Source organism: Jaculus jaculus, chromosome 1, assembly GCF_020740685.1.
Source record: "Jaculus jaculus isolate mJacJac1 chromosome 1, mJacJac1.mat.Y.cur, whole genome shotgun sequence".
NCBI classification, from domain to species: Eukaryota; Metazoa; Chordata; class Mammalia; order Rodentia; family Dipodidae; genus Jaculus; species Jaculus jaculus.
Window position 1 is genome coordinate 160,761,633 of NC_059102.1, and position 26,010 is coordinate 160,787,642.

A 26,010-nucleotide genomic window follows, 5' to 3' on the forward strand; every position below is an offset into this window, starting at 1 on the left:
GCTGGACTGAGGGTGGAGAGAGCAGAGAGTCAGGCAGAGGCGGTTGGCCTTGGTTGCTATAGGAATAATCACTCTAATGACACACTTGGTGACTGTCACGCTTTACAGTTTCTCTGAACACCTCCTAATAACATCGCCCACTGATGGGTGGCAGCCCCTCTCCCCTGCTGTGGTCTGCTGGGGGGGGGCATGTTTAGCTCCATTTTACAGAGGAGGAAACTGAGGCTCAGAGAGGGTAACTGTCTTGTCAAAACCCCACTGCATGTAAAAATTGGCTTTCTCCCCTACACAGCACCTCCTATAAAGTTTTGTAATAGTTATTTATTTATTTATTTATTTATTTATTTATTTATTTGAGAGAGAGGGAAAGAGAGAAGGTATGAGCTTGTCAGAATGAACTCCAGATGCCTTTCATACTGGGGAACTGATTCCTGACCATCAGGCTTTGCAAGCAAGTGCCTTTAACCACTGAGCCATCTCTCCAGCCCGCTCTACATTATATTGAACTCTCAGACTGTGAGGTGGGCTCAGAAGGTCTGCTTCTGCTTGCTTTGCAGGGCTAGGGCTTGGGTCTCCCCATGTCCAGTCCCCCCCACCCCCAGCCTCACTGCCACGAATGTTCAGACTCCTGCAAGAGGCAGGTCATTCAGTCACTGATCCATGGCCATTTGTCCTGGTTAGCAGGAATTTCCCCAAATCTGACATTGCTGAGCTCTGGACCGCACTGTTTTCCTGGAGTTTATTTTTGGAGTGGGGAGGCAGCCCAGCTCACACAGTCGGCCTGGTCAGGGCTGTTTTTCTGTTTATAGTAGCTGCTGTTGACTTCCAGCCTGTGGGTGACTCAGCCCCCTTGGAGGCCCCATCAATCCCAAACCTAGCATTCTTTTTGAACCCCACATAGCATGTGACTGCCCTGCAAACCACAGAATAGCAGAAGGGGCCAGGCCAGCATCTGTCTGGCATGTTGTTCCTTCTTGAGGATGCAGGTGGTCAGACAGTATCCATCAGCCCCCAGCAGAGTCATGACCACTTCAAGGGCAGGGATCATGGTTGACCCATTTCTGTACCCCAGTCTGTCTCAGGCTGGCGCCACTTGTGGTTCCAAATATTAAGTCCAATTGGCAGCCTGGCTGGACATAAACAGGAAGGGAAGGAAAAAGACAGTGGAGGAGAAATGAAGGGAAGAACAGAGAGAAGAAGGGGGAGAGGGAGAAAGAAGAAAGGAGAGAAGAGAGAAGGGAGGGAATTAAAAAAGGAAGAAGAGAAAGAACGAAGAAGGGAAGGTTCAAAAGAAACAAACTGAAGAAATGAACAAATGCTCTCAAGAATAAGCATATACAGGGCTGGAGAGATGGCTTAGCGGTTAAGCGCTTGCCTGTGAAGCCTAAGGACCCTGGTTCGAGGCTCGGTTCCCCAGGTCCCACGTTAGCCAGATGCACAAGGGGGCGCACACATCTGGAGTTCGTTTGCAGAGGCTGGAAGCCCTGGCACGCCCATTCTCTCTCTCTCCCTCTATCTGTCTTTCTCTCTGTGTCTGTCGCCTCTCAAATAAATAAATAAATAAATTAAAAAAAAAAAAAAGAATAAGCATATACAAGCTGGGCATGGTGGCACATGCATTTAGTCCCATGCTGAGGTAGGAGGATCTCTGTGAGTTCGGGGCCAGCCTGGGGATACAGAATGAGTTCCAGGTCAACTCCCAGCTAGAGACCCAGACTTGGAAAACAAACAAACAAACAAAACAGAGTAAGGGGAATAAAACATGTCACCTAATTTGGGAGATCTGTAGACACGTGACCACCTTCCATCCTCCACCTACTCCAAGGATCTCCTAACCTTGAGCCCTCTGCCCTGGTTTCTGACCTTACCCTGTGGTCAAGCATCCTAGTTGGTTATCTGCTGCCCCCGTGTGGCTGCTGTGATCTTTGCACTGTGACCACCTATGTTGCCTGGCTTGGGTGCTGGTGGGTGGCTGAGTGAAAGGAAATGTCAGTGGGGAGGAGCAGAACTTCAGCGATGTAGTCCTGCCCTTGAGGTGCCTTGGCTTGGCTCACAGGCTCTGGAATACAGTTGCTGAAGTGCTTTGATGCCCACATCTCCATGCCCTCCAGGCTTTCATCGCAAACATCAAACCCCAGGGGACTTTGTGCCCAACAGGACAGGCAAAACCTTGCTTTCAAGTTTATCAAGCACCTCCTGGGTGCCAGACACTTGTCATGTGCCATTTCACTCTTTCTATAATTCCTTATTTAATATTTTATTTATTTATTTGAGAGAAAGAGATAGAGAGTGAAAGGGAGAGAGAGAGAGAAAGAGAGCACACCAGGGCTTACAGCCACTGCAAACAAACTCTAGATGTATGCGCCTCCTTGTGCATCTGGCTTATGTGGGGCCTGGAGAATCAAACCGGGGTCCTTTTAGCTTTGCGGGCAAGCACCTTAACTGCTAAGCCATCTTCTCCGGTCCTCTTTCTATAATTCTTATGTTCCATTTATTTATTTATTTATTTAGAGGCCAGGGCCTCCAGCCACTGCAATAGAACTCCAAATGCACGTGCCACCTTGTGTGCATGAGCAACCTACTATGATTATGTCACCTTGTGTGTCTGGCTTAGGTGGGACTTGGAGAGTTGAACCTGGGTCCTTAGGCTTTGCAGGCAAGCTCCTTAACCATTAAGCGATCTCTCTAGCCCAGTTCTTATGGTCCTTTGACAAATGAAGAAACTGAGGCCCAAAGAGGACAGATAATTTGTCCAAAGTTCTACAGCTGGTTAAGTGGAAGAGTTGAACCTCAAACACAGGCAGCTGGGCACATCTACACACACACATACATACATACATACATACACACATGCAAAAAGAAAATCAGCCCTGGCATGCTCATTCTCTCTCTGCCACTTTCTTTTTCAAACAAATAAAATAAAGTTTTTTAAAAAAATCACAGGGCTGGGGAGATTTCTCAGCAGTCAAAAGCACTTGCTTGCAAAGCCTGCTGGCCCAGGTTTAATTTTCCAGTACCCACATAAATCCAGAGGCACAAAGTAGCAAATGCGTCTGGAGTTTGTCTACAGTGGCGAGACCCTGGTGTACCCATACTACCTCTCTCACACACAGAGAGAAATAAATACAAATAATTTTAAAAGGAAAAACAAGGGCCTGGTGTGGTGGCACATGTCTTTAATCCTAGCACTCAGGAAGCTGAGGTAGGAGGATCACTGTGAATTCGAGGCCACCCTGAGACTACAGAGTGAATTGAATTCCAGGTCAGCCTAGAGTGAAATTCTACTTTGGAAAACAAACAAACAAACAAACAAAACAACAACAACAAAGAAAAAACAAGGGGCTAGAGAGATAGCTTAGCAATTAAGGCACTTGCCTGGAAAGACTAAGGACCCAAGTTCAGCTCCCCAGTACCCACATAAACCAGATGCACAAGATGGTTCCTGCATCTAGAGTTCATTTGCAATGGTTAGAGGCCTGGTGTACCCATTCTGTCTCTCTCTCTCTCTCTCTCTCTCTCTCTATGTCAAATAAATAAATAAAAATATTTGAGAGATGACGCAGCTGTTAAGACACTTGCCTGCAAAGCCTAATGACCTGAGGCCAGTCAGGGACAAAGACCCAGAGAGAGGGAATGAGAAGATGCCACCTCACTTAGCAAAGCTGGGTGCGGGGGGGGGGGGAAGAAGAAGAAAGAAAAAAAATATTTGAACCGGGTGTGGTGACACACACCTTTAATCCCAGCACTCGGGAGGCAGAGGTGTGAGGACTGCTGAGTTGGAGGACGCCCTGAGTCTACATAGTGATTGTCAGGTCAGCCTTCCTTGAAAAACCAAAAAAAAAAAAAAAAAAAAGGCTGGTGCTGGGTGGTTCACACATATCTCCACACCTATACCCAGCACTGGGAAGGTTGGAGAGAGGACGATCATGAGTTCACGTTCATTCTTGGCTACATAGCCAAATATAGGCCAGCCTAGGCTAACAGATCTTGTTTCAAAAACAAAAAAATCAAGCGTCAAAGGTGGGAGACTTTTACAGACCTTCTTGTCCAATACCCTCATTGTTCAGTTGTAGAAACTGAGAGGGGAAGGAACTTGTTACCCAACAGGTAAGCTGCAACCCGGGTCTACTCCAGGTGAGCCCACAGGGTCCCTTCTCCCAATCATCCTCCTGCTGGGGTTCAGTTCCTCTAGCTGGGCGGCCTCTTGTCTGGCCTCGCCTCTCTGTCGGGCCCCTGTTGGCCTTTGCGTTTGAACAGGTGGATCAGTGGTTGAGTAGACAGGGAGGGAACCCTGTGACCCCCATCTTAGCGCTCATTTAGCCTCTTAATTAACTTGCCCCTTTCTGTGGCCATAGGCCATGAATGAGGAAGAGAGGGGGAAAACTGCTGTCATCTGTGGGTGCTTTAAAGAAGCCCCATCTTCCTTCTCCCATAGGCAAGCTTAATTCAGACAATGCCACTGGTCAGTCAATGACCCCTCCATCTTTCCCCTTAGGTGGGCTCCCAGACCTAGGGGCCTGGGACGCTGGAGGAAAGGGTGGAAATGGAGAGGAATGTGGGGATGGCTGGAGTCATGAGAGGAACCGGTCAGCCTTGATTGAATGCTTCCTCTCCAAGAGCCAAGAGCACACCTTAGCTGGAGTCCTGCTTAATGAACCCCAAGCCTAAAGGTAGCTCAGAGACTTCCTGCCTGCTCTACCTTTCACTGACCAGAAGCCATGCTTGCTAATGTCCCTCTGTGTTACCTCTAAGACCCCAGAGTCCTCCTGACTCTCTTTCAGACCAGATCCTGCTCAGAACCTCTCCGTGACTGTGACTGCCTGTTACCCGATTCTACCTCACCTGGGATTCTGGGAGACCCCATAGCCCATCCCGCTCAGCCTCTCAAGCCTCTGTCCAGATGTGTCTCCCCAGACGTATGACATCTTTGCTCAGTTCCTTTGGGGTGCCTCTCCCTTCTCCATGTGTACAAAGATGTTCTGTGAAGCCAGTGTTCATGTTTCTATTGCTTCCCAGTAGTTCCCCCCGCAACCACCCTGCGACTGTATTTTTCCAACAGGCTCCAGTCCTCAATCCTGGCTTGTCTGTCTGCCTGATTGGGGTTCCACAGAGCTCTTCAGTTAGCCCATGGCATCCTGGGGCCTACTGGGTATTTTCAGCAAGATTTTTTTCTTCTTTTTAATTTTTTTTTTTTTTTTTTGAGGTAGGGTCTTGCTTTAGCTCAGACTGACCTGAAATGCACTATGTAGTCTCTGGCTGGCCTTGAACTCACAGCAATACGCCTACTTCTGCCTCCTGAATGCTGGGATTAAAGTCATACGCTACTAAGCTTGGCATTTTAAAAATATTTTTATTTATTTATTTGAGAGAAAGGCAAATGAGAAAGAAAGACAGAAAGAGACAGAGAGATTGCACAGACATGCCAGGGCCTCCTGCCTCCCCAGACAAACTCCAGATGCATGTGCTACTTTGTGTATCTGGCTTCATGTGGGTATCTAGGCTGTCAGGCTTTGCAAGCAAGCACCTTTAATTGCTGAACCATCTCTCCAGCCCCATACAAAAAGTCTTAGTAAGATTTGTTTTAACCAATTAATTCATTTGAGAGAGAGAGAGAGAAGCGTGTATGGGCACACCAGGACCTCCCATAGTTGCAAACTCCAGATGCCATGTGTGTCTGGTTTTATGTGGGTACTGAGGAATTGAACCTGGGCTGCTAGGCTTTGCAAGTGCCTTTAACCACTGAGCCATCTCCCCAGCCCTGCTGTGTATTATCCAGCTGTGATCTGCCAGAGGAAAGCCAGAATACTATGGAATCCAGAGGGCTTTTAGCTGCATCTGTAAGGACTTAGGGAAAGGGGCAACACGTCCTAGTGGGACAACATAGGCCCTGGAACCAGACAGCGTGAACTTGGATCACAGCTCTGTGCCTTTCTGGCTGTGTGATCTTGGGTTAGTTACCTAAATTCTCTGAGCTCAGTTTTCACATACGTGCAAAGAAGATGCCAACAGCTGCCTGCCTGTGAAGCGCTGTGAAGTGCCAGGCTGCAGGCTGGGCACCAGCTCTCAGTAACCTTAAAGGGGACTTCTTCCTACTTGGGCCCTCGCCTGGCTCCCTGTTTCCCGCTTTCTCCCTCTGCTCAAGCAAGGTGAAGAATGTGGTCCTGTATTTGTCCCCTCCCGCCCTTTTAAAATATATAGATATATATTTAAACTTTATTTTTATTTATTTATTTGAGAGAGACAGAGAAAGAGGCAGAGAGAGGGAGAGAGAGAATGGATGCGCCAGGGCCTCCAGCTACTGCAAACAAACTCCAGACGCATGTGCCCCCTTATGCATCTGGCGTACGTGGGTCCTGGGGAATCGAACCAGGGTCCTTTGTTTTTGCAGGCAAAGGCCTTAACTGCTGAGCCATCTCTCCAGCAACCCCCCTCCTTCCTGCCCTTTTATATGCATGGTGCTCTCTGCTCAGAATGTATTCTTGCCTTATCCACCTGATAAGATTGTCTGGGCCTAGAGAATCACCGTAGAGAAGCTTTTCTTCATTTTCCTGTCCACAAGCTTGTGTAAAGGCCCCTCTTCAGAGCTTTCCAAGCAGTCTGATGGTGTTATCCATGTCATAATCAGAGGAAGAAAGGCCCAACACCCCCCTCCGAGACAGAGGTGACTGAGTTGAGGCTGAGCAGGGCTCTCTGGAAGCCCCCTTCCTACCCTAGCTTTATTTTACTTTAGAATCATTCCAGTCAGCATTCGCGGTCCCCATCGCAACCATCCAGGCACACAGTCAACATTTCATGCAGTTAGTGGGAGGGCAAAGGGGATAGGGAAGGTTAGGGACGTGGCCTGCCCTGCAAAACCACTGGGTCACAAAGAATTTGGAGGCTCAAGGGGGCAAGGACTAGCTCAACTGTGCAGGTGTTCCTGGCCCTGTGTTGATCTCTTGGTAGTAGAGAGGGTAGACAGCTTGGCCTCAGTGGGGACCCAGTTGTGGCAGAAGGGTCCTGCTTTCAGGCCTGTTGCCCCTGTGTGCCCATTCTAGGTACCTGTCTCTTGGTCACTGATGATATGGTTGGACCTGGGTCTCCATGGCTCACTAGGGCCAAGAACCAGGGACAGCTAGTCTGAGTCCCTTTCTCACCACACCTCCACTCACCATCCCTTTAAAGTCGGAGAGGCACCCTCGCATCTTTCATGAAGGGCTGTCAGATCAAAGCCACCCCTTATCTGTGCCAGGCAGAGTAGTGTGACACCCTCCCTCATTAACTCTGGCTGTGGGGAAGCCAAAGACTGGCTGAGCGGGTGACATACAACAGAGCCCCTCCAGAGCTCTACCTGACCACCAAGCTGAGGCTGACCATCCCTGAGATCACAGGTTTAGGGACCTTGATCCAGGATGTCCAGTGTCCCTGGAGTTAGAACCAGGCCTGCTCCAGGTAACTTTCTTTCCAACAGGAACACAGCCAACACTCGGGAACTTCTGGATCTTACAGTGGCAGAGGTTCGGGGAAGCCCTCATGTGGCCTGCAGGGCTTTGCTGGGCCTGGTCTCCTGGCCTCTCCTGTCCCCCGAGCAGAGTGTTGAGGTCTGTATCTGGGATAGGAAGGTTCATTTCCTGCCATTGCTTGGCTGTGTCCCCTGCCTGGGACACTCAGTTTTCTTCCCAACCCTTGAAGCTCAACTCTTCTTGTAAAGAAGTCTTCCTTGTTTCCCCAGACTCCAGGGCCCTTCCATGCGTCCACCTGGCTGGGCTGTCAGCTGGCATTGAGTTCACTCAGAACGGAGGGCATCTTGGCTTCCTGGCATCCCGAGGGCTATGTCTTGTTTGTGTTAGCCCTGCTAGTTCCTGGCACAAGACCTGGCCCCCAAGGCTCACTAGCAGCTGGCTTCTAGGAGCAGTGCAGGAGGGGAGCTGGCCCATGTCTCTCAGCAGGTCAGGGACAGACCTCAAGAGGGTTTTGATGAGTACACAGTTGGCCAGTGTTTGCTGCCTTCCCAGGGTCACTGCCTAGCCACAGCTGATCCTCCACAGGAGAAAACCCTAATTTCCTGGATGAGAAGGCCACACTGCTCTTCCACTACAGTCTGGACAGAGGATCCAAGATGGCTGATGAGGTCTCCCTGGCGATCCTCTGGTGTTCAGGGCTCCAGCTGGCTATGGAGAGAGCCTTGTCAGAAGGGCTGAGCTTGTGTCAGGCTCTGGTGGCTCTGTTACCCACCTGACCTGGCCTGGCAGCTAGTTTCGCCGGACGGGATGCCACATGGACACAGGCCTTCGCAGTGTGGCCAGCATCTGGTTCCAGTGTGTGGTGCCCATGCCGCTGGCTGAGGGCCCGATGATGACGTGGCCCACGTTATCCCCATGGCCGTCACTGCTGCTCTCAGCCACTGTCACACGGAGTGACAAGTCCTGGGGAGGAAGTGACATGAGTGTTGGGGATCTGATTCTTCCTTAGCTCCCAGTCCTAGCTCATGAATGATGCTAGGCCCCAAGAGGTGCCAGCCCAGCTCCCTCAATTCTCCCCCTGACCTGGGAGGTGAGGAGACTTGTCCCATGTCCCTGGCAAATAAGTGGCAGGCAAGGCTAGAGTGAGTATTGCTTAAATTCCGAAGAGTGGCAGTACCCGTAAGGTCCAAATGCCACCTCCTCACTTCCTTGCTGCTAGCTATGTGACTGTGGGTAGAACTTGGGTTCTTTCTTTTTGATTTGTTTGCTTGATTTTAGATTTTGGTTTTATTTTTTGAGGTAGGGTCTCACTCTAGCCCAGACTGACCTGGAATTCACTATGTAGTCTCAGGGTGGCCTCAAACTCATGACAATCCTCCTACTTCTGCCTCCCAAGTGCTGGGATTAAAGGCATGAGCCACCATGCCTGGATGATTTTGGATTTTTTAAATATTTTATTTTATTTATTTGAGAGAGGGAGAAAAAAAAAAAAGAGAAAGAGAGAGAGAGAGAAAGAGGGAGAATGGGCATGCCAGGGACTTCAGCCACTGCAAATGAACTCCAGACACATGTGCCAACTTGTGCACCTGACTTACATGGGTCCTGGGGAATCGAAACTGGGTCCTTTGGCTTTGCAGGCAAGCACCTTAACGGCCAAGCCATCCCTCCAGCCCAGATTTTGGATTATTTTTCTTATTTTTTTTCTTAGAGAGAATGGGCACACCAGGGCCTCTAGCTACTGCAAATTCCAGAAGCATGCACCACCTTGGAATCTGGTTTACATGGGTACTGGAGAATGGAATCTGGGTCCTCTGGCTTTGCCGACAAATGCTTTAACTGCTAAGACATTTCTCCAGCCTGGATATTTTTCTTTTATTTATTTATTTATTTTTAAAGTGAATTTTTATTTATTTATTATTTATTTATTTATTTGAGAGCGACAGACACAGAGAGAAAGGCAGATAGAGGGAGAGAGAGAGAATGGGCGCGCCAGGGCTTCCAGCCTCTGCAAACGAACTCCAGATGCGTGCGCCCCCTTGTGCATCTGGCTAACGTGGGACCTGGGGAACCGAGCCTCGAACCGGGGTCCTTAGGCTTCACAGGCAAGCGCTTAACTGCTAAGCCATCTCTCCAGCCCATATTTTTCTTTTTGAGACAACATCTCATAGGACCCATACTGGCTTCAAGTTTGCTATGTAGCTGAGGTTGGTCTTGAGTTCATAATCCTCCTGTCTCTGCTGTGTGAGGGCTGGAATTCTAGGCATGCACCATCAGGCTTGGCTAAGGATTTGGGAGTTTCCCCTTTTCCTCCTCTTCCTTCCCCCTCCCCAGCAATGTATAAATCAGGCATGGTGACACATACCTGTAATCCCAGTACTTAGGAGGCAGAGGCAGGAGGATCATAAGTTCTAGGTCATTCTTAGCTACACATTGAGTTCTAGGTCAGACTAGGCTACATGGCAAGACCTTTCCTCAAAAACAAACGAGAACAAACCCATAGGAGGGACCCTGGGGAGGGGAGATAAGGTGAGCTCTGCACAGTTCCAAGGTTATGGGGCAGGCTTTGACACAGGCACAAAGAACTGTCTTTCTGTTAGAAATGCCAAAGCAGCCAGGTGTGGTGGCGCACTCGGGAGGCAGAGGTAGGAGGATCACTGTGAGTTCGAGGGCACCCTGAGACTACATAGTGAATTCCAGGTCAGCCTGGGCTAGAGTGAGACCCTACCTTGAAAAACAAAAAACAAACAAACAAAAAAGTGCCAAAGCATGGAAAAAGAAGACAGTGAGGTGACTTGGCTACATCCCCACCTTCACAAGTGTGCAACTGATGTGGCCCAAAATGTATCCTCTGTAGTCTCTCTGTGGTCTGTGCTATCTCCCTGGAAGGGACCTCCAGGGGCACACAGCCCTTTGGAAGCCACGTAGTGTCAGGAGCCCAGCAGGGTCTTGCAATAGAGCCCTGGTAGGCTTAGGCCTCGGACCTTGGGCCCTGTATTATATCCAGGCCCTGAAGGTCCTTCCATTGAGGACTATCCCAGAGCTTGGCTGAGCCATTCCCTCCTGCAGGAAGCACCTCTGACTGCTAAAACCTGGGAAGTTCCTATGGGATTCACATTATCTGGAGACTTTACTGCCTGTCTCTTATAAGCATGGAAGAGAGCAGGGACCAGGTCCCCAACAGTCACCACAGGACTGACACCAGATTAGTCCCTAATAAATGTCTGAGCCGGGCATGGCGTACACCTTTGATCCCAGCACTTGGGAGGCAGAGGTAGGAGGATCACTGTGAGTTGGAGACTACACAGGTCAGCCTGGGCTAGAGTGAAACCTCTACCTCGAAAAACCAATAAATAAATAAATAAATGCTTGACTCTAAGAGTGAGGGCTTGGGGTCCCAAGAAGTAGAGCCAGAGGGGTGTAGAGGCCCAGAGCCCTGCAAGTGCCTGGCCTTTCCCTCACCTGGAGCACAATGGCTGGCACTGAGAAGATCATGGCTTCGTTGAACACTGGGTTGGGGTCATCTCTCTTCACCGCCGTCTTCTTCTTGCTCATCTTCCTGCCGTCCTGCAGCAGGTACACCTTGACAAAGGGGTCTGTACGCAGGTAGGTGGGGTTAGGACAAGTGCTACACTTGCTCTGCACAGCCTTCCCCACTTTAAAAAAAATTTTTTTTGTTTATTTTATTTATTTGAGAGCGACAGACAGAGAGAGAAAGAGGCAGATAGAGACAGAGAGAGAATGGGCGCGCCAGGGCTTCCAGCCACTGCAAACAAACTCCAAACATGTGTGCCGCCCCTTGTGCATCTGGCTTACGTGGGTCCTGGGGAATCGAGCCTCGAACTGGGGTCCTTAGGCTTCACAGGCAAGCGCTTAACCACTAAGCCATCTCTCCAGCCCCTTCCCCACTTTTGGTTTCACACACTGGCTCTAACTCCCTGACCCTTACCATTATCTCCAGAAGCCTGCTGTTGGATTGCTTGTCTGTTTTTCTATCATCTATCTATCTATCTATCTATCTATCTATCTATCTATCTATCTATCTATCTATCATTTTAAGGTTTTGTTTTTTCAAGGTAGGGTCTCGTTCTACCCCAGGCTGACCTGGAATTCACTATGTAGTTTCACGCTGGCCTTGAACTCATGGCAATTCTCCTACCTCTGCCTCCCAAGTGCTGAGATAAAAGGAGTGCACCACCATACCTGGCCTCATTTTTTAAATGCATTAAAAATTATGTTAGGTGGGGCGTGGTGGCACATACCTTTAATCCTAGCACTTGGGAGGCAGAGATAGGAGAATTGCCATGAGTTTGAAGTGACCCTGAGACTACATAGTGAATTCCAGGTCAGCCTCGGCTACAGTGAGGCCCTACCTTGACAAAACAAAATCAAAAAACAAAATCAAACAAAACAAAACAAAAGTGTGCTAGTATTGCAGGTCATGGTGGCACACATCTTTAATCTCAGCACTCAGCACTTGGGGGGCAGAGATAGGAGGCTCTCCATGAGTTGGAGGCTATCCTGAGACTACATAGTGAATTCCAGGTTAGCCTGGACTAGAGCAAGACCCTATCTCAAAAAAACAAAACAAAACAAAACACCAAACCTGTGCTAGTCTCATTTGCAGCATAGACTTCAAGCTGCATGAAGTGCAATAAATACAGTTTGGATAGAAAGAAAAACTATCATATTAGCTGAGCATGGTGGTGCAGGTCTTTAATGCCGGTAATGATAGGCTGAGGATGGAGGACTGCAGTGAGTTTGAGGCCAGCCCTGGGGCTACAGAGTGAGTTCCAGCACAACCTGGGCTAGAGTGAGACCATGCCTCAGAAAATCATCTTACTAATTATAATTTTGAATGAGTAAGTATAATTTGATTAATCAATTATAATTTTGAGTGAATGAAGCATGTTGGGGCTTGCTGGCCTCTAACTCATGATTGTCCTGCCAATGCTAGGATCACAGACATGCTCCCGTACTCAGAGGGATATTATTTGAAACTCTATCTTATGTAAAACCAGAGGTTCCCATGGCAAGTCAGGAGACAGTAGGGTCTGGACTCAGGCAGACTACTGCACAGCCCCATATTGTGGTTTCCCTCACATGATGCTCCAGGAAGTTGGCACACCCATCCTTTCCCACTCTATAAATGGCCTGAGCACAGACAACAGCCTTGAATCACTCAGGGCCAGCACAGCACAGCAACAGTGTACATTTCTGAAATACCAAACATCCCTCTTGCCTGGGGTCCTAGGATGGCAGGTCCCAATAGGTTCCTGCAGAGCTGGGACATTAGGTTACACATTTCACCCATCCTAAGCTGGCCCTGATCTCCATTTATTCATTTATTATTTTATTTTTAATTTTTTTGTTTATTGCATTTTTATTTTCTTGAGAGTGACAGAGAGAGAGTGTGTGTGTGTGAGAGAGAGGTAGAGAACGGGCATGCCAGGGCTTCCAGCCACTGCAAATGAACTCCAGACGCGTGCGTCCCCTTGTACATCTGGCTAACGTGGGTCCTGGGGAACCGAGCCTCAAACCGGGCTCCTTAGGCTTCACAGGCAAGCGCTTAACCGCTAAGCCATCTCTCCAGCCCTTATTCATTTATTTTATTGTTACTATTTTTGTTTTTTCGAGGTAGGGTCTCATTGTAGCCCAGGCTGACCCAGAATTCACTATGCAGTCTCAGGGTGGCCTCGAACTCATGGCGATCCTCCTGCCTCTGCTGGGATTAAAAGTGTGCGCCACCACGCCTGGCTCCTGGTCTCCATTTAAAGTCCGGGTTGCTGCTCTCACGATGCTGCCCAGTGCTATAGTCTAAGAGCTGACTCCTGCTTTCACACCCTGTCACTCCACCCCTTGTCATACTTCGTCACTCTGCCGCTCCCCCCCCCCCCCCATCACTTTGTCCTCACAGGCTCCTTCCTCCAGAGCTCTCATGTTTTCCCAGCTGGACTAACTTTCCCACCACACCTGGCTCAGCTGAAGCCGTGAAGCACCCCTACCTTTGCCCTGCCCCTGCTGTTGCCCACAAGGTACACCTTGGCACACTGGCCAGAACACAACTTCTCCTGTCACACAGGAGCTAGGTACACAGGACTTTACCTGCTGTGGTCTTGTCATTGGTCCAGATGAGATTCTTAGCTTTCACCACAACCACGGTGAGGCGCTCCGCTGTGGGCAGGTAGCTGAGGGACAGCAGGATCTCCCCCACCGCGTCCGAAGCCTAGGGGACAAGTATGACTCAGAAGGCTTCTGTCCCAAGAGCATAAGGAGTCCAGGGAAAGGCAGAAGCTTCCTTCTCTTCTTGGGGCCTCTTACACCCACACACTAGGCAGGATTGAAAAAGGGACAGTCTTTCCAGGAAGCGTGCGCCTACCCTCCCTTGCACCAGGTATGGACTCTGCCTTGGAAAGGCGCTCAGAGGTTGCCTGTCACATGTATTAATGCAGTGCAGGGTAGAAAACATATTCTATAACAGTAAGGCATACGGATCCAAGCAGAACAGGATGACAGAATTTGCTCAAGTGACAGTGTCCCCCAGCATTCTTACACTGCTAAAAGAAAGCCTCAGTTTGGCCTCTGTCTGAACTTTGGGGCCAGAGCTGAGTATTCCTAACAGTAGCTTATAGGGGTAGTACCTCTGAAGATTTGCTGGTAGGAGCAGAGAAGAGCTATAAACACTTATGTTTATAGGATTTTGTTGTGGTTTATTATTTTTATTTATTTACTTTTTTTTTTTTTTTGAGGTAGGGTCTCCTTCTGGCCTAAGCTGACCTGGAATTTACTATGTAGTCTCAGGGTGCCCTTGAACTCTTGGTGATCCTCCTACCTCTGCCTTCCGAGTGTTGGGATTAAAGGAGTGCACCACTGTGCCTGACTTGCTGTGATTTTATTTTATTTTATTTGAAAGAGAGAGAGACAGAGACGGGGGGGGGGGGGGAGAGGAAAATAGAATGGGTACACCAGGACCTCTAGCCACTGCAAACAAATTCCAGATCAGATGCATGGGCCCCCTTGTGTACCAGGTTTACGTGGGTCCTGGGGAATCGAGCCAGGGTCCTTAGGCTTCACAAACACCTTAACCTCTAAGCCATTTATCCAGCTTTTTTTTTTTTTTTTTTTAAGGCTTTACTTTATTTGAGAGAGAAAGGGGCAGATAGAGAATGGGTGAGCCAGGGTCTTTGGCTGCTGCACATGAATTCAAGGTGTATGTACCACCTTGTGTATCTGGCTTACATGGATACTGGGGAATCGAATCTAGGTCCTTTGGGTTTGCAGGCAAGTGCCTTAACTGTTAAGCCAGTCTGGCTATGTAGCCTTGACTGGTGTGGAACTTCCTATTTTTTTTTTTTTCAAGGTAGAGTCTTACTCTATCACAGGCTAACCTGGAATTCATTCTGTAGACTCAGGGTGGCCTTGAATTCACTGTGATCCTCCTATTTCTGCCTCCAGAGTGCTGGATTAAAGGCGATATGCCACCATACCTGGTCTCTATTCTTTTTTTAAATTTTTTTTTTTTTTGGTTTTCCGAAGCAGGGTCTTGCTCTAGCCTAGGCTGACCTGAAATTCATTTTGTAGTCTCAGGGTGGCCTTGAACTCACTGTGATCCTCCTATTTCTGCCTCCAGAGTGCTGGGATTAAAGGCAGTATGCCACCAGGCCCAGTCTCTAGTATTTTTTTAATTAAACAAAAAAACTTTTTATCTTTTTGGTTTTCTGAGGTAGGGTCTTGCGCTAGCCTAGGCTGACCTGAAATTCATTCTGTAGTCTCAGGGTGGCCTCAAACTCACAGGGATCCTCCTACCTCTGCCTCCTGAGTGCTGGGATTGAAGGTGTGTGCCACCATGCCTGGCTTTTTTATTTATTTATTTTTTCATTTTATAGAAACACACACACACACACAGAGACAGAGAATTGACCTGCCAGGACCTCAGACACTGTAATCAAATGTCAAACACTTGCACCACCTAGTGGGTATATGCAACCTTGTGCTTGCCTCACTTTTGTGCATCTGGCTTATGTTGGATCTGGATAGTTGAACCTGGGTCCTTAGGCTTGGCAGGCAAGCGCCTTAACTGCTAAACCATCTCTCCAGCCCTCTGTTCTTCTTCTTCTTTCTTTAAAATATTTACTATCTGAGAGAAAGGGAGAGAGAAAGAAAGAATGGGCACACCAGAGCATCCTGCCACTGCAAACAAAGTCTAGATGCATGTGCCCCATTGTGCATATGGCTTTATGTGGGTATTGGGGGAGAATTAAATCCAGGCACATGCCTTTGACTTCTGAGACATCTCTCCATTTCTTCCTATCTCTGTTTGTTTTTCGAGGTAGGGTTTCACTCTAGCTCAGGCTGACCTGGAATTCACTATGGAGTCTCAGGGTGGCCTCGAACTCATGGCTATCCTCCTACCTCTGCCTCCCGAGTGCTGAGATTAAAGGCGTGCACTGCTACGCCTGGCTCCATCTCTTTTTTTTTTTTTTTTTAATATATTATTTATTTGAGAGAGAGAGAGAAAAGGAGAGGGAGAGAGAGGGGAAATGGGCATGCTAGGGCCTCCAGCCACTGCAATAAACTCCAGATGCATGTGCCCCCTTGTGCATCTGGCTTTTGTGGGTCCTGCAGAGTTGAACCAGGATCCTTTGGCTTTGCAGGCAAGCGCCTTAACCGCTAAGCCATCTCTCCAGCCCCTCCTTCTCTGTTCTAATGATGTTGGGATTCCCGCTGTGGGAGAAGATAGTGGAACTCCTCCTAGGAAGTGGATGTATGCGCATTCTCTCCAGGGATGGATGGGCAAGCCAAAGCAACTGATGCTCACCTTATTCTGGTCCTGTAAGTAGAGCCAGCCAGTGAAGGGCTGCAGTGGGAGGTCAAGCACAGACAGCTTCAGCTCCACCACCCCTGTGCTGATGTTCCGCTCATCCTCGTCAACACCGAACACGGAAAACCGCAGGCTCTTCTCCTCCAGGGCTGTGGGATCCAGGGGGATAGAGAACTTTTCGTCGAACAAGATGGAGTAGGCATTCCTTTGGATCTACAGAGAGAAGAGGCCATGATGGGGCTCTGGTTCCCACAGTCTCAGTGCTGATCATTGGTGGCTCAGCCTTGAAAGTCTATCTGTTTTGCTTTGCTTTAGTTTTTTGGTTTTTCAAGGTAGGGTCTTCCTCTAGCCCAAGCTGACCTGGGATTCATGTAGTCTCAGGGTGGCCTCAAACTCACAGTGATCTTCCTACCTCTGCCTCCTGAGGTAGTGCTGGGATTAAAGATGTGCACCACCATGCCTGGCATTTGTTTTGCTTTTCTGAGATAGTGTCTAATAAAGTCCAGGCTGGTCTGGAATTGTAGTTGAAAAGTACCCTGAACTTTTGATTCTTCTGTTTCCACCTCCCAAATACTGGCATTATAGTCATGTACCACTATGCTGGGCAATATTTTTGCATGTATGTGTATGTGTGCATGTGTGTTTGTATGTGTGTGGGCATACAGGTTATGTGTGTGCCTGTGGAGGCAAGAGGTCAATGCCAGGTGTCTTTCTCAATTATTCTCGACCTTATTTATTTATTTATTTATTTTGTTTTTTGTTTTTTGAGGTAGGGCCTCGCTCTATCCCGGGCTGAACTGGAATTCATTATATAGTCTCAGGGTGGCCTCGAATTCATGGTGATCCTCCTACCTCTGCCTCCTGAGTGCTGGGATTAAAGGCATGTACCACCATGCCCAGCTAAAAAAATAATTTTGTTTATCTATTTGCAAGCAGAGAGAGAGATAGAGACAGAAGAAAGACAGATAGAGAGGATGGGCATGCCAGGGCCTCCAGCCACTAAAAATGAACCACTTTGGGCATCTGGCTTTACGTGGGTACTGGGAAATTGAACCAGAGTCATTAAGCTTTGCAGGCAAGTGCCTTAACTGCTGAGCCATCTTTCCAGCCCTGCTTTGATTTTATTTTTTCCTGAGACAAAGTCTCATGTAGCCCAGGCTGGCCTCAACCTCATTATGGAGCCATAAAGACTGTATATACCCATGTTAAGAGTTTAAGGTTATCTTCTCACTGACTGAGACTGTCTTGAAATAGCATTTTTCTTTTTTTTTTTTGTTTTTGTTTTTCGAGGTAAGTTCTCGCCGTAGCTCAGGCTGACCTGGAATTCTCTATGCAGTCTCAGGGTGGCCTCAAACTCATGGTGATCCTCCTACCTCTGCCTCTTAAGTGTTGGGATTAAAGGCGTGCGCCACCATGCCCATCCTGAAATGGCACATTTCTTCAGTTTCTTCATTAGTAACATATGCTAGCTTCCCACCTCCATCTCCCTTGTGCTGAGATTACCCCAAATTCCCTCTAGTTGTAGTTAATCTACTGGCCTCACATTCAAAGCTTCTAGTTGGATCCCAGTAAAGTCCCATCCTCACACAACTGGCTGAGCTGGTATCTCTGTCTTGTCAGTCCTGGGCCTGACATGCAGTTGGGGCAGGGCAGTGTCTGTGGAGTCAATAGCCGTTAACACTGCAACCCCCTGTAGAGCTGGGCCAGGCTGCTCAGATTGCCATAGGATGGATGAATGGGCAACTGATAAACAGATGGATGGAGTGAATAAGCAGGGCTGGGCAGGCTCCTCTTCCCAGGAAGCCGTGGGCAGTCCCCAAGGAGGTGCACAGGCGGCTCTGCTCTCCCTTCCAAGGGGGGCTGCCTGAGTCACTGCCTGGTGGTATTTAGATTCGCTGCTCTAATCCCTGGCTCCTGTTCTGAAGCTTGGGAGGTGGTTCTGCCTGAAAGCAATCCTCCACATGGTGGGACTGGCTGGGCTGTGATGTCATGAAGCCTGTCTTTCTGGGAACAGAGTCTCTGGCTACCTTGACTTTACTCTTCAGTCACTGTTGGGTTCTGGAAGGCTCTTCCTCCAGAACCCCTCCAGCCATGGTGACCCACCTCCCGGACTCCTGACCTCAGCATACAGGCACTTCAAGGATCTCTGGCCCCATTCCCCCCTCTTTTTTTTTTTTTTTTTTTTTGAGGTAGGGTCTCACTCTAGCCCAGGTTGACCTGGAATTCACTATGGAGTCTCAGGATGGCCTCGAATTCATGGCAATCCTCCTACCTCTGCCTCCTGAGTGCTGGGATTAAAGGCGTGCGCCACCACGCCCGGTCACCACACTTTCTTGATCTCTAGCTTCCAGTGGGTCAGTCACTGGGATTGGAAGGAGGTCAGGGTGCTTATTCCCCAAGGTTAATTCCCTAGGGACTAACCCCATCCTCTAAACCAAAGGGCACAGCTCCCACAAAGGGAGCTCTCTCCACTGACCCTCTCAGTATAGGCTCAGAACCTCATCTTCCTCTCTTGCCTTCAGACCTGAGGGGTGTGTGTCCCTATGTTAACAGACCCCGGGGAAACCAAGGGGGTTTCACTCTCCTCCCCTTGAATCACAGCAAACAGTCCTGTCCTTCCCAAATCTGCCAAAGATCACGGTATCTTTTTCCTGCCAGGACCCCATGCTGACAAGGGACAGATGTGGAGATGAACAGTTACTGCACACTGTATTTGAGCGGCAGGAGAGCAGAGCACTGTGGCTAACAGCTGGTTCTGCGCAGGCAGATGGGGAGGAGGGGCTTCAGCTCTGAATCTGAATCTGTATCCAAACCTGCTCTCTAGTGCCTCCCTGTGACGCTGCTTGGAACTGCAGAGATGCGCAACTGTTCACCCCTGGGCCTTTTGAAGGACTCTTTCCCCCTCTGCCTCTGCCAGCTCCACTTACCCTGGAGATGCCCACGATCTGCTCATCAGGCAACAGGCTGACACGCATGAAGCAGGACTCGAAACTGGCTTCCTCTCGCTCCAGGAGGTCCTTTCCCTGCAGCACAGCCACGTGGAGGGTGTGGGAGGTGGCATCGTACTCCATGCTCACCTCCACTTGGCCCAGTATAAAGTCCTGCCCGAAGGTGTTGGTCACAGAGGAGATGGAGTTCAGGGAGTCTGCTGACTGTGACTTTCGGAGGGTCCCATAGGGGGCCAGGTCCAGCTCCCGGCCCATCAGCTCCAGGGGACCGAGTTCACTGATGCTGTCAAAGGTGTCCTCAATACTGAGGCTGCCTTTGCGGCTGGGTGGCCCTCGAGTGTTGGTTCGCTGGGCATTCCAGGGAGGGACTCTCTAAGGATGAGAAAACGGGACATGACAGTATCATAACAGTTGCAGGCACAATCTTCAGGAGACAGCAAAGAGATGAAGTATGTCCAGTTCATTCAAGGCATCTCAAAGTGCCTTTTCATATCACTGCAGCCTCTTGCTAAGAAGTCTTTGGTTCCTGTAATTTCATGTCACTTTCTCCCAGATTTTTTGTTTTGTTTTGTTTTTCAAGGTAGGGTCTCACTCTAGCCCTGGCTGACCTGGAATTCACTATGGAGTCTCAGGGTGGCCTCAAACTTGTGGCAATCCTCCTACCTCTGCCTCCTGAGTGCTGTAATTAAAGGCAGCATGCGCCACCACACCAAGCTGTTACCATAATTTTAACAACTCCCCTATTTTCCATGGAGCATGCAATCTATAATCTATTGCCCTATTATTAGACAGTTGTTTCAAAATTTTTCACAAATCCAAATAATTGGGCATCAAATGTCATTCTTTTTTCCTCCCTCCCTCAACCTCCCATCTATTCTCCTTCCTTCCCTTCCCTTTCCTTTCCTTCTCCTTCCTTCCTTCCTTGTTTTGTTTAGGCAGTATTTATTGAACACAGACTGACTTAGAACTTTCTATGTAGCCCAGGCTGGTCTTGAGTTCCTGATCCTCCTGCCTCTGCCTCTTCAATGCTGGGATTACAGGCATGTACCAGCATGCCCAGCTTCAAATTGCTTTCTTTCCTTTTTTCTTTTTTTTTTTTTTTTTTTTGTTCCCCAAGGTAGGGTCTCTTTCTAGCCCAGGCTGTCCTGAAATTTACTATGTAGTGTCAGGCTGGCCTCAAACTCGCGATCCTCCTACCTCTGCCTTCCGAGTGCTGGGATTAAAGGCATGCGCCACCATGCCTAGCTCAAACAGCTTTCTTAAAATCTTGGCTCATGAGGCTGAAGAGATGGTTTAGTGGTTAAGGTGCTTGCCTGCAAAGCCAAAGGACTCAGGTTTGATTCCCCAGTACCCACATGAAGAAAGATACCCAAGGTGGTGTATGTGTCTGGTGTTCATTGTAGTGGCTAGAGGTCCTGGCATGCCCATTCTCTGTCTATATCTTTTTCTTCTCTCTCTCTCTCTCTAGTGAATAAATAAATAATATATATATATATTTTAAATCCTGCCTCATGAGCCAGGCATGGTGGAGTATGCCTTTAATCCTAGCACTCCTGAGGCAGAGGTAGGAAGATCACTGTGAGTTTGAGGCCACCCTGAGACTACATAGTGAGTTCCAGGTCAGCATGGATTAGAGTGAAACACTACCTCAACAAAACAAAACAAAACAAAAATCCTGGCTCATGGGGCTGGAGAAATGGCTTAGTGGTTAAGGCATTTGCCTATGAAGCCTGAGGACCCAGGTTCGATTCTCCATAAGCCAGATGCACATGGTGGCGCATGCGTCAGGAGTTGGTTTGCAGTGGCTAGAGGCCCTGACATGCCAATTCTCACACTCTCTCTCTCCCTCACTCCCACCACTCTCTCTGTCTCTAATAAATAAATACATAAATAAAAATAAATCTTAAAAAATATCCTGGCTCATGGATCAGTCTTACTGACAGCTTCTAACCACATGTTGTCAAAATGATTTTGGAAAAGTCGTCCCAATTTACACTCCTCCAGCAGAGCGTCAGATGGTACCCCAGAGCCTGACTAATCATGTAGCAGAGTCATGCTGTGCACTCTGTAATTCTATATGATGTTTGAAAAATTCGCTGCCAAGTATTAAATGATCCAACATTCAGCAAGATGTATTGAGAGCCTTAAAAATGTTTGTATCCTTGATACAGTAATTCCACATCTGGGCATCTATCCAAAGTGAAGCATCCCACTGGGCAAGTTGGCACACATTTATAATCCCAGCACTCAGGAGGTGAAGGCAGGAGGATCAGGAGTTCAAGGTCATATTGAGATCCAGGCCAAACTATGCTACATGAAGCCATGTCTCAAAAATTTAAAAACCAGCAGGGTGTGGTGGTGCACACCTTTAATCCCAGCTCTTGGGAAGCAGAGGTAGGAGGACTGCCTTGAATTCGAGGCCACCTTGAGACTCCATAGTGAATTTCAGGTCAGCCTGGGCTAGAATGAGACCCTACCTTGAAAAACAAAAAACAAAACAAAAAATTTAAAAACTAGGGCTGGAATGAGCTGGAGGCCACCCTGAGACTCCATAGTGAATTCCAGGTCAGCCTGGGCTACAGTAAGACCCTACCATGAAAAACCAAAAAAAAAAAAAAAAAAAAAACCAACCAAACAAAAAAACCCAAAGAAAACTAGGGTTGGAGAAATGGCCTACTAGTTAAGGTACTTGCCTGTGAAGCATAATGATCCAGGTTCAATTTCCCAGAATCCATGTAAACCAGATGCACATGGTGGCACATGTGACTGGAGTTTGTTTGAAGTGGCTAGAGGCCCTGGCACACACATTCATTTTCTTTCTCTCTCTCTCTCTCTCAAATAAACAAATAATTATTCAAAAAGTAGCCAGGTAAGCCAGGCGTGGTGAAGCATGCCTTTAATCCCAACACTCGGGAGGCAGAGGTAGGAGGATCGCAGGGAGTTCGAAGCTACCCTGAGACTACATAGTGAATTCCAGGTCAGCCTGAGCTAGTGAGACTCTACTTCAAAAACAAACAAACAAATAAATAAATAAACAAACAAACAAATAAAGTAGCCAGGTGTCAGGTATGGTGACATGTGCTTTTAATTCCAGCCCTTGGGGGGTTGAGGTAGGAGGACTGCTGTGAGTTCCAGGCCAGCCTGGAGCTACAGAGTGAGTTCCAGATCAGCGTGGGCTACAGTGAGAAAACAAAATAAATAAATAAATAAAAATAATTAATAAGTGGGCTGGGGAGATGGTTTAGTAGCTAAAGGTGCTTGCTTGCAAAGCCTACCAGCCCAGGTTCAATTCCTCAGTACCCATATAAACCTGGATGCATAGTGGCACATACATCTGGAGCTTGTGTACAGTGGCAAGAGGCCCTGGTATGCTCATATACACGCTCTCTTTTTCTGTGCTTGCAAATTTAAAAAAAAAAAAAAAAGAGGGGCTGGAGAGATGCTTAGTGGTTAAGGCGCTTGCTTGAAAAGCTAAAGTACTCAGGCTCCATTCCCCAGGGCCCACATAAGTCAGATGCACAATAGGGTGCATGTGTATGGAGTTCACTTGTAGTGGGACCATCCATTCTCTCTCTAGCTGCCTCTCTCTCTCTCTCTCTCTCAAATAAATAATTTTTTTTAAAGGAGTAGAAGCCAGGTGTGGTGGTGCATACCTTTAATCCCAGCATTTGGGAGGCACAGGTAGGAAGATCACTGTGAGTTTGAGGCCACCCTGAGGCTACATTGTGAATTCCAGGTCAGCCTGGACTAGAGTGAAACCCTACCTTGAAAAACCAAAAAGTAAAAAATAAAAATAAAGGTGTAGAAGTCTCACCTTTGGCCTGGCTTCCACATAGGCCTCTCCATACTTCTGCTGAAGGTACCTGTAGTCATAATTTGGGAATGGAGAGGGGCTGGGGAAGCCACCTGATGACCAGAGCTTCCAGAGGCTCACAGCTGCAATTCCAAGCAGTGCCAGGGCCCCTGCAGCGTAGACACCCACCTCCCAGCCAGGGGGGCTCTTGATGACTGCAGAGTAAGGAGACAACCTATCATTAGTAGAGTATAATGTCACAGTCCCCTCCACCCAGGAAACAACTTTTTTAGCATTTATAGTTATGTACTTATTTGTTTATTTATTTGAGAGACAGAGAGAGAAAGAGGCAAAGAGAGATAGAGAGAGAGAGAGAGAGAGAATTTCCAGATGCATGCACTACCTTGTGCATCTGGCTTATGTGGTTACCAGAGAATTGAACCTGGGTCCTTAGGTGTCACAGGCAAGCACCTTAACCATTAAACCATCTTTTAAGTCCTATTTATTTATTTTAAAAAATATTTAATTTAATTTATTTATTTGCAAGGAAAGAGAGAAAAAGAAGAAAAGAAAGAGCACGCCAGGGTCTCTTGCCACTGCAAAGAAACTTCAGATACATGTGCCACTTTGTGCATCTGGTTTTACATGGATACTGGGGAACTGAACCTGTAGGGGTAGACTTTTCAAGCAAGCATCTTTAACCACTGAGCATCTCTCCAGCCCTACTTACTTTTTTTTAGACAGGGTCTCATGTAAGCAAGGCTGGCCTCCAACTTGCTATGTAGACGGGAAGCCCTTGAATTCCTGATCCTCCTGCCTCCAACTTCCTAGATCAACACCATGCTTGGTGATATTTATGTACTAAACAAAATTTTTTTTTTTGAGTGCTCATTATGTTGCAAAGCTAGATGTGAGGTAACTAATAGGGATCCAGGGCTAGCTGGATTTAGGCCAGGCTGACATCAGACTGTAGGCAATTCTCCTGCTTTAGTCTTCCAAGTGCTGGGATTAAAGGGATGTACCACCACAGCCAGTTTAAACACACACTTTCTTGAGATCTCTGCTTCTGTTTCCTCTTCCACAAAAATGTACATTCTGTGGGGCATGGTGGCGCATCCCTTTAATCCCAGCAATTAGGAAGCAGAGGTAGGAGGATTGCCATGAGTTCAAGGCCAGCCTGAGACTCCATAGTGAATTCCAGGTCAGCCTGAACTAGAGTGAGACCCTACCTCAAAAAACAAAAACAAAACAAAACAAAACAAAAGTTTATTCTCAGGTAATTCCAACAAAAAAATAAATAGAGATGCAGGTGGATTAAATGAGGTCATAGAACAAATGACCCTAACAGATATCTACAGAAAATTTCACCCAAATGCTGCAGAATATACATTCTTTTCAGCAGTACATGGAACATTTTCTAAAATAGACCATATATTAGGACACAAAGAAAATCTTAACAAATACAGAAAAATTGAAATAATTCCTTGCACTCTATCTGATCACACTGGGATCAAACAACAAATCAATAGCAAGAAAAGCTATATAGCATACATAAAATCATGGAAACTAAACAATACATTACTAAATGATGAATGGGTCAATGAAGAAATCAAGAAGGAAATAAGAAAAATCTATAGAATCAAATGATAATGAGAACACAACATACCAAAACCTTTGGGACACAATGAAGGCAGTCCTAAGAGGGAACTTATAGCTTTAAGTGCCTATATTAAGAAATTAGAAAGGTCACAAGTAAACAACTTAATGTTTCACCTTAAGGCCTTGGAAAAAGAAGAACAAGTCAACCCAAAAATTAGTAGATGGGAATAAATAATAAAGGTTAGGGGGCTGGAGAGATGGCTTAACGGTTAAGTGCTTGCCTGTGAAGCCTAAGGACCCCAGTTGGAGGCTTGATTCCCCAGGACCCACGTTAACCAGATGCACAAGGGGGCGCATGTGTCTGGAGTTCATTTGCAGTGGCTGGAGGCCCTGGTGCACCCATTCTTTCTTTCTATCTGCCTCTTTTTCTGCCTGTTGCTCTCAAATAAATAAATAAAAATAAACAAAAAAAAAGTAAAAAAAAAAGATTAAGGCATAAATTAATGAAATATAAACAAAAAAAATCCAAAGAATCAATGAAACAAAGAGTTGGTTCTGTGATTTTTTTTCTTCAATTTTTTGAGATAGGGTCTTGCTGTAGCCCAGGCTGACCTGGAATTCACTGTGTAGTCTCAGGCTGGCCTTGAACTGAAAGCAATCTTCCTACCTTTACCTCCTGAGTGCTGGGACTAAAGGTGTGCAACTACCATGCCAGGCTTCTTTGAAAGGATAAACAAGATTGATAAACCCTTAGGAAAATCTGACCAAAAGAAAGAGAGAGGTGGGCATGGTGGCGCACGCCTTTAATCCCAGCACTTGGGAGGCAGAGATAGGAGGGTTGCCATGAGTTTGAGGCCACCCTGAGACTACATAGTGAATTCCAGGTCAGCCTGAGCTAGAGTGAAACCCTACCTTGAAAAAAAAAAGTATGGAGATACAAGCAGTTATAAAAATCTCCCAGGGCTGGAGAGATAGCTTAGCGGTTAAGCACTTGACTATCAAGCCTAAGGATCTCGGTTGGAGGCTTGATTCCCCAGGACTTATGTTAGCCAGATGAACAAAGGGGTGCATGCTTCTGGAATTCATTTGCAGTAGCTGAGGGCCCTGGCACGCCCATTCTCTCTCTCTCTTTCTCTTTCTCCCTCTTTCTCTCTCACTCTGTCAGTCTCAAATAAATAAATAAAAATAAACAGAAAAAATTTAAATTAAAAAAATCTCCTAACTAAAAAAAGTCCAGGCCCATATGGATTCATCTGGTGAATTTTACCAGACCTTCATGAAAGAACTAACACCAATGCTTCTCAAACTTTTCCATAAAATAGGAAAGGAAGGAATCCTAATGAACTCCTTCTACAAAGCCAGCATCACCCTGATACCAAAACCAGACAAAGATAGAACAAAAATAGAAAA

General features: G+C 47.4%; 1 protein-coding gene across 1 annotated transcript in view; it reads right to left on the minus strand.

Moving 5' to 3' along the window:
- Window positions 1–6,658: 6,658 nt before the first annotated feature.
- The window catches only part of Syt12 (synaptotagmin 12), a 44,899-nt gene continuing 25,547 nt past the window's right edge, over window positions 6,659–26,010 (minus strand). Inside the window, exons 3-8 of the mRNA XM_045160082.1 lie at window positions 23,023–23,216; window positions 19,188–19,580; window positions 16,258–16,473; window positions 13,545–13,665; window positions 10,902–11,035; window positions 6,659–8,405 (exon numbers count right to left, since the gene is read on the minus strand). Coding sequence (XP_045016017.1) covers window positions 8,232–8,405; window positions 10,902–11,035; window positions 13,545–13,665; window positions 16,258–16,473; window positions 19,188–19,580; window positions 23,023–23,216 — 1,232 coding nt within the window. The 3' untranslated portion in view covers window positions 6,659–8,231. The remainder of the gene's footprint in view (window positions 8,406–10,901; window positions 11,036–13,544; window positions 13,666–16,257; window positions 16,474–19,187; window positions 19,581–23,022; window positions 23,217–26,010) is intronic.